We start from the raw sequence: 19,382 nt of genomic DNA, 5'->3' as shown, positions 1-19,382 counted from the left end.
CCAGTAATGCCTCCGTGAGTTGAATCAGTCACAGCCCAGCACACAGGCAGCAGACACAACTCTCTGGGGATTGTCAGGCAGAGATCGGATGAGCTGGGGGTGAGCTGTGTCTGGATCTAGAGCAGTGGTTCCCAAACTGGGGTTCGTGAGCCCTGAGGGTTTGCGAAATGTTACAGGGGTTCTGCGGAAAAAATTCCCTAATGGCGGACAGAGCTGTCCCTAGGGAGCCCGGACAGCACAGGGCCAGCAGCCCGGAGCCCCTGGACTTCCAAGAGCTAAGCAGATCAAAGCAAGCATCTCTATCACACTGAGGAGATTTAAACTTCAAGACTCCTTATCAGAAATGGAAAGGGAGGGGGATATTTTTTGCTGTTTTTAAAATGAAATAGGCAGCTAGTCTTGTTTTTAAAATTATTATGAAGAACAAGTTTAAGCTTTATTGTAACGTGCGGTGTTTGTCTGGACTGCTCAAGACCTGAATGCTTGTGTAGGAGGAACTCTTTGAGTTGGCTTCTTAAAACCGTGCTGGTTCACATCTGATACTCCTTGATGAAACATAGGAGCCTTGTCGTATAACAGGCTTATTCAAAGTGATACAAGCTACGAAAGTGAGAGCTTGGAAGAGTGTTGCCATTTTTATAATGTAATAAAATACTGTAATGATAAATAATAAATCGTGTGTAATAAGCATGTCATAAAAACAAATGTTATGTTTCCAAGATCACTGCTTTTATCATTTATACTCAGGTAAAGGAGAAAATCCCTGGGAATATTCATTTTTAGGAGGGGGATCACGAAATTTGACATTTTAGTGAAAGGGGTTCACCGGCTGTTAACGTTTGGGAACCACCGATCTAGAGTCGCACTCACTGCAGAAAGGTACCCGACCGCTAGGGGGCGAGCTGAGCCCTCGGAGGAGGGTTTGATTGTGCCAGTGACAGACTCTGCTCTAGCTGGAGAGGGAATCAGGCAACTTCCACCTTTCCGGCTCTGAATGGGGAGCGGCTCTGAGATGGCAGCAGAGCGCAGGGGAGTCACTGCTCTGGCACAGACGGGTCAGGGACAGAGTGAAAGGATCAATCCACAATTGAGACTTAGCATCTTTCCCCTTCTGCATCCACGGCTCCCCACAGAGGGGGACAAGATCTTCAGTATCACAGGGGCAGTCCCAGTAGATTATAGCAGCATTGTTGGGGTCCACTAGGCATAGCTACCAGGTAACTCGGGAGAGTGGAAGGCCACAAGTGCCGATGAAGCTCTTTTGCTCTGGGTCTGTGAACCACAGTGACTCCATCTTGGGAACTCTCACCTACTTCTATGCTAACTGCTTACATGCTCTGAAGTAGGTTGAAGCAGAAATGTAATGTCAGCTTTTTAGCAGATGGCTGCAGTTTCACTCACACTAGCAGAAATAATAGAGATAAGAAGCAGGGTAGTTAGTTTGCAGACGTCTAACTCAAGGTCGCAAAGATTGAGAAAATTTTCTCACAAGCTTCTGTAGAGCTTATTGTAACAGTTGTCTGGATGGGAGGGGTAAGGGGGAACAGCCAGACAAAGAGATGTATGCAAACAGTTTGAAGTATAAAAGGTAAAAGTTGTTTGTATTTGTTGCACTGGATTTGAGACATGCTGGTCTCCTAGTGCCATTTCAGAGCTCTGAAATAAACTTGGCTTGCTTTCTCCCCTCGGTGTCTTTATTGGTGCCAAGCACACCGGGCGACGGACCATTGTTGTCCCCTCGAGCCCTTTAGGGCAGGCAACAGCATCAAACTCCCCCTGTGCAAAATTCAGAGTTTACAAAGCCAGAAGAAGGGACCTCTGTGCTCACCTAGTTTGACCTCTCGTCAGTGGTGCAAGTAGAAATAATTTCTTACCGGTACTGCCCTCATGGGAGGGACATGGGCAGAGGTGAGCTCAGGGCTGGGATAGCAGAGGGCTGTGGGTTGGGATTGGGCGGTACTGGCAGAGCTGGGGGGAGGCCAAGGCTGGGGTAGCAGGGGGCTGTGGGTTGGGATTGGGCAGTACTGGCAGAGCTGGGGGGAGGCCAAGGCTGGGATAGCAGAGGGCTGTGGGTTGGGATTGAGGGGCACTGACAGAGCTGGGGGGAGTTGGGGCCAGCCGGGGGTTGGGCTAGCAGGGGCTGTGGGTCGGGGTTGAGGGGCACCAGCAGAGCTGTGCATGGGAGGAGGGTCTCTGCAGACACCCCGCATTCTCCCCCTTGCAGAGGAAGTCGCGGCGCTATTACCCCACCTGCCTGGCCATTAACTTGTCCTCAGGAATCTCTGGCACCACCACGGACACCCACAACCAGGGCTTCATTGTGGTAGAGACCAATTACAGGGTCTATGGGTATACAGGTCAGAGGTCAAGGGCCAGGGGTCGCCCCCATGGATAGTCTCTGACCCCCGATCCCCTCCTCACATGGGGAGTGCGGGGTAAATGAGAGCAGCAGCTGCTGCCTAACAGGCCAGAATCATGGGAGCCAAGGGGGAGGGGTGAGAGCACCTTTAACCTCAGCTAGTCACTGCTGTGCTACTGAATCCAAATCAATCAACGAAGAGCCTCTAAACCCTGATGCTAATAGCTCAGCAGCCCCCATCTCTGTGTCGGCTTGTACAGAACTCGGCTTGTTGTGAGTCTCTAACTCAGTGATACTCAGAGCTCAGTGATTCCGGAGCCCAATTAGCCACCAGCATCACCCGAAAGAGCCACAGACGTGGGAATGACGGGGAATATTTAGTTGATAATTATTCTCAGTGCAAATAATTTAATAACTTCATTGGTTAATAACATAGATTGGTTAATAATTAAATCACGGTGTTTTAATATCATGTGCTGCAAAGATTCACAGGAGAGACACATTAAAGCGCCATTTGTGGCTTGCACCTCAGTCTGAGTTATCACTGCTCTAGTTTATATTCTGTTTCTAAATATTTGGGTTTGTTTGTTTTTTTCTCCTATCACATGAGCTCCTTTGTCGTCTTGTGACCCGAAGAATTTCTGGTTTCTTGGCTTGTCGTCAGGACTTCTCCTTGGTGGAGCATTTTGCCTCACTCCTGCACCCCAGTGCTATCTTCACGTCCCCACCGACGAGGACCGCTTACTTCCCAAATATTGACGCAGGTTACCATACTATCATCTTTGAAATTCCACCCTGCTGGAATTTGTACTAAACTAAGAGTACGTCTATACTTACCTCCGGATCCCGCGGTAAGCAATCGATCTTCTGGGATCGATCCAGGAAGTGCTCGCCGTGACGCCGGTACTCCTGCTCCGCGAGAGGAGTACGTGGAGTCGACGGGGGAGCCTGCCTGCCGCGTCTGGACCCGCGGTAAGTTCAAACTAAGATACTTCGACTTCAGCTACGTTATTCACGTAGCTGAAGTTGCGTATCTTAGTTTGAAGTGGGGGGTTAGTATGGACCAGCCCATAGATGTGTGCATTTGTCCAGCTAGACACACATGCCATTGATATCAATGGGAATAGTCACCGCGTTTAAGTTAAGCACTAGTTCAATTTTTTTTTTTTCTGGATAAAGGCCTTAATTTACAAGGCAGTATTAGAATAATTGATTCACTGTTGCTTCTACCAAAGAATCCCTCTCTCCCCCAATGTCAATATATTCCTATAATATTTTTATCAGTTTGGACTTCCAGTGATAAATAATCTTTTGTTTATCCTTTACATAGAAACTCTTCCTCCTTATCACGTCTTTAGCGAATTTCCCCATCCTGCAAACACTGAAGCACGTATCTCTTCAATTCTTTTTCTTAATTGTGTGTATTATATTAGTACCCAAGAGCCCCAAGTCATGTGCACTGTGCAAAAAGAGAGCTCTGCCCCATACAGCTTAGTTACTTCCTTACGTACATTATTTTTCTACTGCAATGTTTATTACTAATTGGATACATTATTTTCCTAACATTTTCTCTGTGCTAAAATATTTTTGTTCAGACGTATTTATAAAGGGCGTCCTTCATTCTCATAAGTGTCCTTTTCTCTAACAAAGCTAATAAAGATGTTTTTATTTTTAACAATAAAGTTACTTGTGTGCCTTGGTGTCAAAGCAAATTCTATTCCTCTACCACAGTATTAAAAAAAAAAAAATAAAGGGGGAGGCCCCCACATAATTCCAATCCAGATCAATTCTGGTCACAGTATCACACTTCCACAATATGGACCACAGGCTATAGACATCCTCAGTCGCTAATATTCATGAGTGCCTGTACTTCAGTGTCAGTTGCATTTTTCCGTCCCTGAGGTTTGATTGAAATCAGCACAAAGCAATCAGTTTCTACCGACAGCCCGACTCTTGCAGCCTGAAGCTCTGACTCTGATGCTAAAGCACAATTATTTTTAAGAGATTAACCGTGACACTGCTACTCTGTGTGGCTACCAAGGCTCCTTTCACCATTAGAGATATTTGCATACAAATGTCTACAGACCCCAGCTAGGGTCTGATCTACACTAGTTATACTGCTCTAGCTATGGTAGTTAGGGGTGTGATTTCCCCCCACCAATATAGTTATACACCACAGCCCCAATGTGGATGAAGCTGTACCAGGATAAAGGTGCCTCACACCAGTAAAACTTGTTTCCCTTCCAGTGGAAAGAACAGACACCAGCACAGGCACTTTTAAATGGGTAGAACTGTGTCTGCACCAGTATAAACTGGCAAATCTTTCTAAGCTACACCAGGCCTGTGTGGCTTTTGTGGGGATGCTGTCGAAAACTAAAGCATATTAAGCTTAAAGAATTCACATAAGCTTTAAAACTGCAATACTTTGTTTTTCGGGCATCTGGGTTTTTTGACCAAATCAAAATTTCCCACAGAAAGTAAATGGCTGAAGATAAAATTCATTTCACTGACAACCTAATTTTCCAGTCAAAAATTTTTTAGGGTGAAACTTTCTCGCCCGTCCCCATTGACACTGTTAGGCCCACAAGTTAGACCGTAAGAAAAGCAAAAGGTAAGCGACAGACACGGATTAATAGAAAATGATCGCTCCCTTGCATCCCTTTAGGGGGTGTAACCTTTCCTTCATCCATGTTTTGCCATCCTTTCCCTAACAGCTGATGGCAGGATTCCAGGAGTCCATGCCTGGAAGTCCCCCCAATCACCAGGGCCTTGACTTGTCTGAAAAAGTTTTGTGCAGTCCAGACACTATGTATGTAACTAGTCCAAGTACCCATCAATCGAAAGCCTGCTTTCCAACAACAAGTTCAACCAAAGCCTCTACGTACAGCTGTTTCGGTCAGCGTGATGGGTCAAGGAAATAAGGACGTCCTAACATTTCACGGGAACTGGCCATAGACTTTACACAATTAGCGTCTCCTGCAGTAGACTCCGTGTGGCCGAGGAGGGACTAGAACACCAGAGTCCTGTGCCTTCACCCCAAACCTCCCTTCCCTGCTAAGGGGGGCAGACAATGGCCTTGTCAGCATTCCCATCCCCTCACCAAACTTTCTCCTTTTTCTCCGGCCACAAAAGTCCCTCTTTAGACCTGAGGCGAGGCAAGCGCTGGCCTCCAGTGGGGGACAGAGGCGCTAAGAACAGGCTCCCCCAGCCGAGATGTTTGTTGGGGTGAGAGTTTTAGATTCTGCGTTGGCTTTTCTGTGGCCCGAACCCGTCCACCAGGGGGTGCCCTTCAGCGTCTAACAGCCTGGACTTGTTGATATCCCCCTGGGTGCAGGGAAATTCAAGTCAGGGCTCCCCTGCTACACCACACCTGCCTGTAGGGGGCACCCTGTGTCAGCCAGGAATGACGACACCCCACCAGCCAGCAAATACAAAACTTTCAAATGGTAGCTTTATTCAGTTCTCTCTCAACAGTTACAAAAAACTATTTACAGGTGTTGGGCTGGATTCTCCTGTTCCCCCCCCGTGTAAATCCAGAGACCCCCCCTGGAGCCAGGGCTGGATGCTGAGTGCGGTGTCAATCCAGGGCAGCCCATCGATGGCAGTAGAGCCAGGGCTGGATTCTGATCCGGTCGGCCAGTGTGAATCCGGTCACTCCAGTTCCGTGCATAGAGTTGCCACTGGAGCAAATCAGGTGTGACTTCAATTTAGTTACTTCAGATTTACACCAGCTGAGAGGGGAATCAGCCTCACTAATGCCAGTGAGGTTATTCATTTACACCCATCGGCAAAAGCAGGGTCAGTCGCTTTGTGTCTGTCCACTGGCCTAGGGCAGGATGGGAGCTGGCGCCCCCTAGGGGAGAAAGGCCCCAGAGGAATCTCCTCTGGCTGCTGGAAAGCATCAAGGGGTGGGAGGGCATGAGGAGCATAACCCAGCCCTGGATCCCCCCACAGACGTCAAGGTGCAGAAGACCCACACATCTTGGAAGGTGCATCCAACTCCACCCCCATCCAGGGGTTCTGGGGTGATCAGCAAAGTAGCCCCTCAAAAACTGATGCAGAGGGATGGGACCAGTTAGCCCCCACAGGGGGGAAGGGGGGCATGTCATCATGGAACCCCTTCGCTGCTGGAAAGAGATCTGCCAAAGGAGAGATCCAGTTTGGGGGAAAGGGCGTGCAGGGGTGAGGGGGAGGCACTGTAATTTAATCCCTTCCCTGGTGGAGATGCACTGAGCTTCCTGAGGTAACCGCTGGACACTCAGTGCAGCAGGATCCCCCCCTGCACCAGATGTCGGGGAGCGGCAGCCCAGTCCTCAGGGCCGGGCGCGGGGTCCCCTCAGGAGCTCTGCTTCTGCCTCTTCCAGAAGCGCTTGACGTCGGAGTGGCCGGCGGGCGTCACCACCATGAGGCGCTTGGCGGGGTTCTCGAAGACCAGCACGCCCAGGTCCCGGGCGTGGTTCCGCAGCAGCTCAAAGTCCACCTGGGACAGGAACTGGTTGTACAGCACGCCTGTACGGGGGGAAAAAAGAGGAAGGGATGGAAGGAAAAGTGGGAGACATGGAGAGATGGAAGGAGAGGGAATGGGGCCAAGGGGGAAGGGATGATGGAAGGAAGGAATAGTGGGAGACATGGAAGAAGAGGGGGAGACAAGAGAGGGAATAGGGCAGAAAAGAGGAATGATGGATGGATAAAGGGGGGAAAAGGGTGGAGTGGGAGATGAGGATGGAGAGGAGGAGAGATGAATGGAGGAGGAAGAGGAGGCCGAGAAGAGGGTGAGGACAGACAGATGGATAAGTAGGAGGGGAAAAGGGAGGGAGGGAAGGATGGAGGGAGAATGAGGCGGGGAAGATGAATGATGGATAAGTGGGATGGAGGAGGGAGATGAAAGGGGGAATGGGGCAGAGAATTGTATAGAGGACAGATGGGTAAGTGGAATGGAGGGAGGGAAAGGAGAGGAGAATGGGGCAGAGAGGGAGGAAAAAACCCATCAGACTCCATCAGGGCACCATCCCTTCCCCTGCTGCTGGCCCCCCCAGTGTCCAGCCCTTCCCCCAAGACACTCACCCTCAGAGAAGCGCAGCCGGTCGCGCTCCAGCTCCCAGAGCCGGATCTGATCCGTGATGGTCGGAGGCAGCACTGGGGTCTGTGGGGGGAGCAGGCGAGGAGTCACTCAGCAGCTACTGGTCCCACAATCAACCCCCAGCTCCCAAGGATAGAGACCATCTAGGCACCCATAGGGCCCTGATCTCTATGGTATCTGCCCCTCCCCTCTGTCCACTGGGTCTCTGGACCCTCCCCTGTCTCTAACCCCCATCCTTCACCTGCCCTGCTCCGTCAATGAGCTCTGTCTTCTAGCTCAGCCCCTTTCATCTCTGCCCCGGCTAGTTCACTCCAGCCCCTAGGAGTTAGGGAAATATTGTCACCTGTGGGGACCCAGGAGTCCTGGCTCCCACCTCCCACCCCCACCCTGCTCTAACCCACTAGACTCCACTTTGTTCCCCGAGCTGGGGATAGAACCCAGGAATCCTGACTCCCAGCCCCCCCAGCTCTAGCCCACTTGACCCCATTCCGTTCCCCGAGCTGGGGATAGAACCCAGGAATCCTGACTCCCAGCCCCCCGAGCTCCTCACCTGTCTCAGCATCACAGGGTGTGCCCTGGTCCGTAGGAAGTGGATGATCTGCAGGCAGAGGGGACATTGTAACCGGCCGGCGCCCCCTAGCAGCCACCCACAGCCTGTCCCTCCCCCCAGGGCTGGGGTACAACCCCGCCTTGGATGATCCTTCCCCGTAACCAGACTGTCTCGTCGGAGGGGTGAGCGTGGGTCCATATGATGCCTCAGAGACACCCCTCACCCTTCTCTAACTACTAAACACCACTCCCTTTCCAGAGCTGGGGACAAAACCCAGGAGTCCTGGCTCCCAGTGGGGGTGCAGAGAAAGGGGCTGGGCTATCCAAAGCAGGAAATGTTTGATCCGTTTCTCCCCCCAAGGGGCAAGCTGGGAGGCCCGTTGCTTGGGTTCGGGGCGATCCCGTCCCAGGTCGGAGCCCTCACCGGGTCTCTGTGATCCCCGTCCCCTGTCCCCGGCTCTCACCTGCTCGGCCGTGATGCCGTTGGCGATGGCCTGCTGGACGCTCTCGCGGGTCACGTGGGCCACCACCAGGTTGGGGAAGCGATACTGCATCTCAGAGAACAGTGCGATGAGCGCGATCTGCAGCTCCGAGTCTGGGGCGGGGCGGGGAGGGGAGTGGCAGTGGATAGGAGACAATCAATCAGGTTGTGGTCTTATCTAGGGAAGCCCCGCCCCGTGGAGGTGTGGCCAGCACCATCCCATGGAATCAGTGCCCCCCAAGGAGTCATCATCCTTCGCAGCATACGGGGGATCCCACCCATAGATCTCCCTGCATTTACACACTGGGGTCAGGATCACTGACCCTGTGTTGGGGGGGGGGGAACTGAGGCACGGGAAAGGGCATGTGCCCCTCAAGGTCACAGAGATCTGGGAACGGAACCCAGGAGTCCTAACTCCCAGCCCCTGTCTGCTCTGACTCATTAGACCCCACTCCCCGCCCAGAACTGGGGATAGAACCCAGGAGTCCTGACTGTCCCCCCTCCCCCCCATGATTCCGGCCTGTGAGGCAGCAGCTGCTGTTCTCATTTACTCCCACACTCCCCATGTCCTGGCCATGGGCTCCGAAGGAAGCTGCAGTGAGGAGGGGATAGGGGGTCGGAGACTAGCCAGGTGGGTGACCCCCGGCCCTTGACCTCTGACCTGTGTACGCATAGACCCTGTAATTGGTCTCTACGACGACGAAGCCCTGGTTGTGGGTGTCCGTGGTGGTGCCGGAGATTCCTGAGGACAAGTTAATGGCCAGGCGGGTGGGGTAATAGCGCCGCGACTTCCTCTGCAAGGGGGGGAACGCAGGGTGTCTGCAGAGACCCTCAACCCTGACCCGCAGCTCCCCCCAGTGCCCTTCAACCCCGACCCACAGCCCCCGAATCCCTCCCAATTCCCCACAGCTCTGCTGGTGCCCCTCAACCCCGACCCGCAGCCCCCTGCTATCCCAGCCCCAACCTCCCCGCACCTCCCCACAGCTCTGCTGGTGCCCCTCAACCCCGACCCACAGCCCCTGCTAGCCCAACCCCCAGCTTCCCCTAGTGCCCCTCAACCCCGACCCACAGCCTCCAGATTCCCCCCAACTCCCCACAGCTCTGCTGGTGCCCCTCAACCCCGACCCACAGCCCCTGCTAGCCCAACCCCCAGCTTCCCCTAATGCCCCTCAACCCTGACCCACAGCCTCCAGATTCCCCCCAACTCCCCACAGCTCTGCTGGTGCTCCTGAACCCTGACCCGGAGCCCCTACTAGCCCAGCCCCCACCTCCCGCCAACTCCACACAGCTCTGTTAGTGCCACTCAATCCCAACCCACAACCCCCTGCTAGCCCAGCCCTGGGCTCCTCCCACAGCTCTGCCGGTGCCCCCAAATCATGACCCACAGCCCCTCACTAGCCCAGCCCCCGCCTCCCCCAACCCTACCTCTGCCAGTGCCCCCCAATTCCAACCCACAGCCCCCTGCTAGCCCAGCCCTGGGGTCCCCCCACCCAGCTCTGCCGGTGCCCCTCAGTCCTTCTCTACATACCTTCCTCTGGAAGACCAGACCAAATTCCCGAAGGTGTTGAAGAAAATTGAGCAGCGAGTCACTCATTCCCTCCACCGAGTAATCCTGGGAGGGGGCGAAAGCGAAGACGCTTTGTTTCCAGACTTAAGGAAGCCCCAGTGAGGCTCCCATATTATCAATCCCCTGAGAATCGCTCCCCACAGCTCTACTCTGTCTGATCCTACATGTTCCCAGCCAGGGGGCTCCCAGCCCTGCCCCCTTGGGGGGACGATTTCACAGCCCACAACCCATCCGGATTCTGCCCCCACAGCCTGAAATTGACCAGTAGGGTCAATTTCACGCAGCTCCCCTTAACTCCCCTCCTCTCCTCTCAGCAGCAGCAATGTCCCGGTAGATGTTTTCTACCATGTGTTGCAGGAGCAAAAGGAAGGAGGGTCTAGTGGTTCGGGCACTGCGCTGGAGATCTGGTCTCAATTCCCTGACTCCCTGCGTGACTTGGAGCAAGCTGCTTCATTGCTATGTGCCTCAGTTTCCCCAGCTGCGCAATGGGCGCGATACCCTTTCCCTGTGAGGCTCTCCGACGCTATGATTGTAAAAGGGAACGAACAGCCAGCAGGTCTCCCATGGAGAGGTTCATGATAGAACCTACTGTGTTTTCCTTCTGCCTTCTTCAGCTGATCCAAACCCCAGTTAAATCAGTTTGCTCAAGAGGAGGGGCCTGGGAGCCAGGACTCCTGGGATCTATCCCCGGCTCTGGGAGGGGAGTGGGGTGTAGTGATTAGAGCAGGAGGTTCCCCGCCTACCTTGCCAAGGGTGGAGAAGCTGAGCTGGAAGAGGAAGGACAGGATCTCCACTAGGTCCATGCCCCGGGTCTGCAGGGGAGACAACGAGGGATTAAAACAGCCTGGGGGGGCACGGATGCAAGAGGCAGAGCTGCTGTGAAGTGGGGAGGTAGTTTGGGGGGGATAGTGGGGGGAGAAGGGGATTACTCCAGCAGCAGAGGGGGAGGCAGTGGGGGGCTCTAGGGCCTGGGGGGAGACACAAAGGGGGCAGGCACTGGGGCAGGCGGGAGATCTCACCTCAGCGGACTGCAGGTACTGCAGCATGAAGTACCAGAGCTGGGAGGACGTGTCCAGCAGCAGGAACTGGAAGCCGGCGGAGGTGATGCAGGGGGGCTCTCCGGGTTCGCTGCTGAAGGGGGGCGGGGGAGACAGGGATCAGGACTCAGCACCCCCCGCAACTACAGGCTGGGTCACTAAAGCAGCCACTAGGGGGCAGAGGAGAGCTGGGGGGGTCCCTGGCCTGTCCAGCCCTCGGCCTCCCTCCTTAAGCGGCCGGAGAGGGGGGCTGGTTGCAGGGAAAAGGCCCCATGTCCCATTCTCCCCGCCAAGCCAGCCAGTGCCCAGCCCTGGGGCTGGATCGAAGCCGGCGCCCCCTAGAGGGGAAAGGCCCCGTGTCCCCACTCACCTCTTCATCAGCCCGGCTTGGCTGAGGAGCTGGGCGAGATCCTGGCTGACCGCGGCGCTGGGGGAGCCCACCATGAAATGCAGGATCACCTGGGCCAGCAGGAGATGGACACATGGACGGGTCAGCAACCAGAAACGCTCCAGACACGCACCCCATTTGCAGGTGCTGCCCTTTTCTGCCACCAGAGGGCCTCTCAACCCTGTTCCACTAGGCCAGGGGTGGGCAAACTACAGCCCACGGGCTGGATCCGGCCCCTGAGGGCTTTGGATCCGGGCTGCGGGATTGCCAACCCTGTGGCACTGCTGGCCTCGCGCTGCTCCCAGAAGTGGCCGCACCACCTCCCTCCCCTGAAGCTCCCATTGGCCGGGAATGGGGAACTGCGGCCAATGGGAGCTTCAGGGGAGGTACCCACAGTTAAGAGCAGCGCACGGAGCTCTCTGTCCCCCTATGCCCCCCAGGGGCCGTAGGGACATGGTGCCGGCTGCTTCCCAGCCTGCCCTGGCCCTGGCGCACGCCACTGCTGCGCCAGGCCAGAGCCCGAACCCCTCCTGCACCCCAACCCCCTGCCCTAAGTCCCCTGCCACACCTCGCACCCCCAACCCCCTGCCCTGAACCCCCTCATATACCCCGCACCCTCCTCTGTCCCAACCCCTTGCCCTGAGCCCCTTCCTGCACACCGTACTCACCCCACACTCCCTCCCGCACCCCAACCCCCTGCCCCGGCCCTGCATACAATTTCCCCACCCAGATGTGGCCCTCGGGCCAAAACGTTTGCCCACCCCTGGACTAGTCAATGGCAAAAATCCCTCCTGAACCCATTGCCACGTCGCCATGCGGTTGTTCCCCAGCCGCCCCACTCCAGAAGTGGCTGCATTTCCGCACAAGGTGAGCAATCCCTGTGCAGTGCTGTGATGCGGCTGTTCTCCAGCGGCCCCACCCCAGAGGTGGCTGCATCTCAGTGTGTGGGTGAAAGGATGTGAAGTACGCAAAGTGCTTTGGGATACTTTGTACTGGCGGTGTTAGGGAAATGTTTATGGCACCCACTTGAGTCAATTGGGGTCTATGGTTAGTACAGGGGGGGCTTGAAGCCAGGACTCCTGGGTTCTATCCCCAGCTCTCGGAGAGGGGTGGAATCTAGCAGGTTAGAGCACAGGGATCTGGGGGTCAGAACTCCTGGGTTCTATCTCCAGCTCTCGGAGGGGGGTGGAGTTTAGTGGTTAGAACAGGGTAGTGGCTGAGAGCCTGGACTCCTGGGTTCTCGTGGGGTCAGCACAGGGGGTTTACCAGCACTCACCTCCCATCTCTCCTCGGCATATTTATCCAGCGACGGGACGTCCCGCGCGTGCTTGTCTGGCCCCAGCTGGCTGGTGTCATCGGACCAGGCCTTGCCCCTAGAACCGGGGGCAAGACACAAAATGGATTCGCCAGGGTCAGAACAGGCCACCTGATGGAGCTGTGATCAAATAGGCACCGGCTCTTTAGACCCGCGCCGTTGGAGTTACCCAGCCTGGCATGAACACAAGCCTTCTGCTGACTTCACTCAGCAGCAGCGCCACTCAGCAGACACAGGTGTGAACTGCAGGTGAATTTTCTATGGCAACTCGCCCCAGGTTACACAGCAAGGCAGTGGTACAACTGAGGATAGAACCCAGGAGTCCTGACTCCCAGCCCCGCCTGCTCTAACCCACTAGACCCCCCTACCCCCAACCTGAGGTATGCATAGAACCCAGGAGTCCTGGTTCCCCAACCCTTCCCCCCAACTCTACCTACTGGACTACAGTAAATGACTCTAATTGGCATAGAGACCAGATCTAATTAAGTAACTATTCTGATCTCAGTGATCCAGCAGGACTCCTGGGTTCTATCCCCAGCTCTGGGAGGGAAGTGGGGTCCAGTGGGTTAGAGCAGGGGGGCTGGGAGCCAGGACTCCTGGGTTCTATTCCCAGTCCTGACAATGATTTGTATTGTCATGAGTGGATCCTGTCCCCTCTCTGTGCCTCAGTTTCCCCCTCCAGACAGTGAGGCTAGTGACTGCCCTTTGGGGGCGCTGTGCTGCTCACGGCTGGGGTTTCCAGAGGGAATCAGGTATCCAGCACTGGCAATCCAAGGGGTCAATCAATAGAAGGCAGGCACCTAACTGCCTTAGGAACTCCCAGCCCCCCTGCGCAGGGCACCTTGGCATCCATGAGGCTGCTCCGCCCTGCCCCCATCCCCAGCTTCTCACCCGCCCAGCAAGGCGATGCGCAGGTTCTCCTTGAAGATGGGGTTCAGGACCAGCCCCTGCAGACCCCCTGGCAGCAGCTGGGTGTGCCAGAGCCGCAGCCCCAGCAGCACGTCGGAGCTCTCCTCCTGCTCCCTGCGGAGGGACCAAAGCGCGAGTGAGCCGAGAGCCTGCAGCCACCTCCAGGCTGCAGGGCAGGGGCTGGGACCCCAGCAGGGGGGTCAGGAAGGGATCTGGCAGCATGGGGTGACCACAAACAGTGAGATGCATTATGGGAAGTTTATGACCTCCTCTGGCACTGGTCACTCGATCGGGGAACTGGCTGACCCATGGGATATGGGGCCGTTCTCCTTTAGGCTCCAATCCTGCTCCAGGGCAGGGGACTGGCTGGCCTTGGGGGGCAAGGAATAGGACACAGGCCTTTCCCCTTTAGGGGTGTTGACTCCAATCCAGGGCAGGGGGACTGGCTGGCTCAGGGAGGTGGGGAATGGGCCTTTCTCCTCTAGGTGGCGCCAGCCCTGATCAGCCCCTGGCCAGGGGGACTGGGGAGTGGTGACCCCAGATCAGTATTCAAAGTTCCATCTACCCCACCCAGGCCACCTCAATGGCCCTCCAGCCCCCGAACTCACTTGACGTATTCCTTCTTTACCCACAATGCCACAGCAGCCTGGGGGAGGGGCTGCTCCAGGAAGAGCATCCGCATCACATAGTTCTTGGCCAATCCCGGCAGCTCACTGCAAAATACAAAGCACAAGGACAGGCCCCCAGGGGCGCTCGACAGGACAGCTTGACTAGGGTGCACCTGGGCTAGACACGCCCACGGGTCTGACCTCATCTGGCATGGCAGGGAGGCAGCATACCGGGCTAGATGGGCCCAGGGGTCTGGTCTGGAGTGGTAGGGGAGCAGGTGAGATACCAGGCTAGATGGGCCCATGGGTCTGGTCTGGAACAGTAGGGGAGCAGGCGGGATACCGTGCTAGATGGGCCCAGAGGTCTGGTCTGGAGTGGTACGGGAGCCGGCGGGATACCGGGCTAGATGGGCCCAGAGGTCTGGTGCAGGGTGACAGGATACCAGGCTAGATCCAGGCCGACAATTCCTCCATCTCTCAGAATTAGCCAACGATTATTGATATCTGACCTAAGAAACGTCCCCAGTCCCCACCCCTGTATGGGAACCCCAGGCTAGAACAGACCCCATCCAGCCCGAACTCCACTCTCAGGGCCAAGACACCCCCTAGTGGACAGTGCTGGAACAATCCTCCCAGTCTGCCCCTTCGCCTCCTCAGACCCAGCCATCCCGCCGGGGGGCCGGGAGGGTGTGTGTGTGAGCCCACGCACCGGAACACAGCCAGGCAGGTGGCGGGGTGGTTGTAGAGCCGATCCAGGATTCCCGGGCTCAGCCCCCGCAGGAATTCGTGCAGGTTCTTGCATTTCAGCTGCACCCTTTGCAGCTTCATCACGGAGTCCATCACCTGGAAGGCAGATCAGGCATGAGCCGGGATCCCGGAAACCCATTTGCCAGGGAAAAATGCACAACTACCCCCTTGGTTGATTTTTGAATACGCTTTAAATGGACACAACCGGACAGACTCTGAGAAACTGCTTCCGGCGTCGAGAGGTTACCCAAGGGCATACAGGGGTTCAGGTTTTAACGAAGCTCAAATGTCACTTCAGCCTCCTGACGTGAGGAATTAAAGTTATGAAAAGATGCTGAAAAATTAAAAATCCCCCTAAGGACCGTGCCACTGAGCTCGGCAAGGACAAATTTCACGGTGATGGAAACTGCAAGGCTGCAGATGGCGTTCGAAGGCAGACCATTGTAGAACACACAGAAAGCGCTGAACATAAAAGGAACAAAAACGAGGCTGAACCCGCCGGGCCATCGACAACAGGAAGGAAACTGCACTGTGAGTGGATCATTCCAGGGTTTTACAACTGTAAATATATCAATAAAACGCGGTGTTCAACGCATACCTAGATATACTGTGGCTCGGGAAACTAAAGTTCAACGTTCCACTGTAATCACAGAAAAACGCCGATTTTTAGGGGAGTTTTTTAAATCGGAGAACGTTGGTGTTTTTATTACAGAAAACTAGGATCCTTGATCATGACAAAGGGGTCTGTGCCAGGTAACCCACCGTTACCCGCCGTGTACTCCGTCTCCCTCTAGTGGCAGAACCCCAGAGAGGTTTTCCAACTCCCCCAGCATCTCTGTGGTCTGGGATCTGCTCCCTAGCTGGGGTGTGACATTAGCTTGGCTCCACTCCCTTGTGATTTGTGACTATAGGCTAATCAGCACCAGGCACGAGTGGATATTTAGCACCGGCACTTGATGTTGGGAGCTTCAGCTGATAAGCTCCTAGGCCTGATTTCTAAAAGGAGTGTTGTTATATGCATTACGGTAGCACCCAGACGGGCGGAGCCCAATTGCGTTAGGTGCTGTACACACACACAAACGGCTCCAAAGAGCTGACAATCTAGGGGCACTGGTTTGTTATTATTTATTATCTGTAGTCCGGTAGCACCTAGGAGCCCAAACATAAACCAGACTCTACAGTGCCAGGCGCTGCACGAACATAGAAGAAAAAGACGGTCTCTGCCCCATGGAGCCGACAATCTAAGCATAAGAGAAGAAACAGACAGGCAGGGAGCACATGGGAACAATGAGACAGCGTCACTCAGCAGCTGTAGCGCACCAGCAGCCAAATGATTATAGGTGTGACAAAGTGGGCATATTCCATGGTCTTGATTAAGTCAACGTTTGTGCCTCAGTTTCCCTCTATACTTTGCACTGCTGCCGAACGGGGGCAAAAGGGTTACGTCTGCTCTTGGGGCAGAACAGGACACACAAGGAACGTGTGTCGTCTGGCTGTCTGGGGCGGACTGAAGGGGTCGTTAAAGGCTGACCCAGATCAGTGGAAAACCCAAGATGATGATGGAAGCCACGACAGGGAGGGGGACGAGGAGCCGGCTTTCGGGAGAGGCCGGGTTGCTCTCACCTGGGACTGGGAGAAGGACTGGATTGGAGTTCACAGCAGCCTGGCCAGATGGATTATGTCTTAACCTTCATTGACTAGAAATCCTTAGGTTAGGACTGGTGCAATCACTAAACCCTGCTCCAGTTCGAAAAGGCTGCCAGGTATCCCTGCAAACACGGGCTGGAGTGCACTGGTCCCTAGAGAGGGTACAAGTCTCTACCAGGAGTCTAGCTGGGCAGAGCTCACAGGATGAAGCAGGACGACTAGAGCCCAGAGGTTCAGTCTCAGAGGAAGAGTTGGACCCCTTTGGGGTCTGGCCCATTGACAGGCTTCCTCCAAGGGCCTGGGTAAAAGCTGGGGGCGTATCACTGACACGGTGGATCTGCGGCAGCAGGGGTCACGCCCGAGGAGAGCGTGAAGAAGGGCTATGAAGGCGGACGACAGGGGAGCTCTGTGGACGTAGATGGAGCGCTCCTCCCCAGCGCAAGGGGCAGTGGGGGAGGAAGCACAAAGGGGCCGGTCCGAAAACGTACCAAGCAATGGAGGCTTGGATCGAGGGCTGACCGGAGGCCAGAGCTGAGATCTCCATGGGGAATGAGATTAGGTGGGGCTAGGCCGGGGTTCTCACAACACATTTTTTGGTGGCCTCGGAATGCGGCCACCAACTCTTGCTGGTGGCCCCTCTGACAATTTTTCCTAAAATACTTAAATAACTTTAGGAAAAACAAATACATATGCACAGATACACATCCAAATCATGGTAATTTATTTATGTAGGAAATTTTTTTGCACACTCAATAATAAAAATAATGTACAGTTGGCTCTATTCTCTACTGGACCTACACAGAACAGAAACACGAATAAGGTGTTTTGCACATTCTTGTCTTTTTGTGCTGTTTCTTTTGTTTTGTTTTGGTTGCCTTTTTTTTTTTAAATAAAGACTTGCTAGCTAGTAAGTCTGTTCCTATGAAAAGTGCTGTATGTTTGTTAATACCCCTCTCCATAGCAGCAGACTTGCTAGCTAGCCTGGAGGCTGTGAAAAGCGCTATTAACAAACATACAAATATCAATTCTCGCAGCAGACTTACCCAGCCCTGGATGGGGAGGTGGGCAGGGAGACAGCAGGGGACAGGGGAGATGGATGGGGGGCTGGAAAGGCAGCAGGGGGGTGAGCCAAAGGTTGGCACCCGCTGCCCCGCAGCCAGGGTCCAGGGCTGGAGCCCGAAGCCCCATGACCAGAGCCTGCTGCCCGCCACCTCAGGGCTGGAGCCCAAAACCTGAACGTCACCACTCCTGGGCAGGTGGGGAACTCACCAGTTGCAGGCTCCCTTGGCGTTTGTGGCTCCAGAGAGGGGCAGGGCCCAACCCCTGCTGGTGGCCCTGGGGGAAGGCCCAACACTTTGCACCCGCTAGTCACCGCCCAGCAGGCTGTGGCCGCAAGAAAAGCCCCAGGGGGGGCCGCATTTGAGAAACGGGAGCTAGGCGGTGAATGGCATTGGAGGTGAGGCAGCGAGGCCTAGTGGACAGACACTCCAGAGAACTAAGTTCTAGTCCTGGCTCTGTCACGGGACCTTGGGCAGGCCACCACTTTGTGCCTCAGTTTCCCCCAACCAGAAAAATGGGGATTGTTGTAGAGCAGGGGTCGGCAACCTTTCAGAAGTGGTGTGCCGAGTCTTCATTGATTCACTCCGATTTAAGGTTTTGTGTACCAGTCATACATTGTAACATTTTTAGAAGCTCTCTTTCTATAAGTCTATAATATAGAACTAAACTATTGTTGTATGTAATGTAAATAAGGTTTTTAAAATGTTTAAGACGCTTCATTTAAAAATTAAATTAAAATGCACAGCCCCCCGGACCGGTGGCCAGGACCCGGACAGTGTGAGTGCCACTGAAAATCAGCTCGTGTGCCGCCTTCGACACACGTGCCATAGGTTGCCTACCCCTGTCGTAGAGTCATAGAAATCTAGGGCCGGAAGGGACTTCAGGAGGTCATCCAGCCTAGCCCCCTAGGACACTGACCTCCTTTGTACAAGGCCTTGAGATCTGCGTAAGGGATCCCTCCCCCCAATTCCCTCCTTCTACAGCAAAGTGCCCCCTCTTCCCCCCCACAAACACCTTACCAACCCCCCAATTCACTCCTGCCCCCCCAGTTTCCAAGCCATCCAAACCCCCCAACCCAACACCACAACTGGGAGGGAGGCTGCTGATGATGATCCACCCCCAGCCCCCCAGGTATCCCCCCCCCATTACCTAGCAGTGCCCCCATCCACCTCAGGGGTTCCCCATTCTGCCCCCTCACTTCCCTAGAAATCGCCCCACTGCCCCACCCTGCTACTAGAGGGGAGTCCTCTCTGCCCCCATCTATATCTCTAGGGTCTGCCCTTCCCTCCCCTCAACCTCCCCCTCCCCCTCCCCACTGGACTCCCCTCTTTGCCCCCACCAGGACTCCCTCCCTGCCCCCCAACTCCCCCCCCCGGGGTTCCCCTCTCTCCCCCAGCCCAGGGGAACCCACCTGCTCTCACGCCTGGGCAGCTGCCCCGGAGATAAAAGGCCGCGGGCTCCCTCCAGTCCCCCGCCCGCGGCTCCATGCGCAGCCACCCACCCCCGACCAGATCAGCTCAGCCCTCCAGCGTCCCATCATGCACCTCACCCCCCCCCCATCATGTGGTGATGGGGAGGAAATGAGCAAAGCGCCTGGGCCCCGCCTTTCTCCGCTGATTGGCGGGTGCGGGTGACG

The 19,382-nt window shown here is 55.1% G+C and overlaps 1 protein-coding gene across 1 annotated transcript; it reads right to left on the bottom strand.

Annotated features, from left to right (window-relative positions):
• Window positions 1–5,788: 5,788 nt before the first annotated feature.
• Window positions 5,789–19,285, bottom strand: GTF2H4 (general transcription factor IIH subunit 4). Its single transcript, XM_054047393.1, has 14 exons — window positions 19,158–19,285; window positions 15,003–15,136; window positions 14,294–14,398; window positions 13,668–13,799; window positions 12,738–12,834; window positions 11,444–11,532; window positions 11,056–11,167; window positions 10,780–10,848; window positions 9,998–10,081; window positions 9,131–9,263; window positions 8,453–8,583; window positions 7,990–8,037; window positions 7,424–7,502; window positions 5,789–6,868 (listed from the first exon to the last, which is right to left on the bottom strand). The coding sequence occupies exons 2-14, from the start codon at window positions 15,131–15,133 to the stop codon at window positions 6,696–6,698; spliced, it is 1,383 nt and encodes a 460-aa protein (XP_053903368.1). The 5' UTR covers window positions 15,134–15,136; window positions 19,158–19,285; the 3' UTR covers window positions 5,789–6,695.
• Between the last annotated feature and the right edge of the window lie 97 nt (window positions 19,286–19,382).

This window comes from Malaclemys terrapin, chromosome 13 (genome assembly GCF_027887155.1).
Source record: "Malaclemys terrapin pileata isolate rMalTer1 chromosome 13, rMalTer1.hap1, whole genome shotgun sequence".
Lineage (NCBI taxonomy): Eukaryota > Metazoa > Chordata > Testudines > Emydidae > Malaclemys > Malaclemys terrapin.
This window is presented reverse-complemented; position numbering and strand designations above follow the sequence as displayed.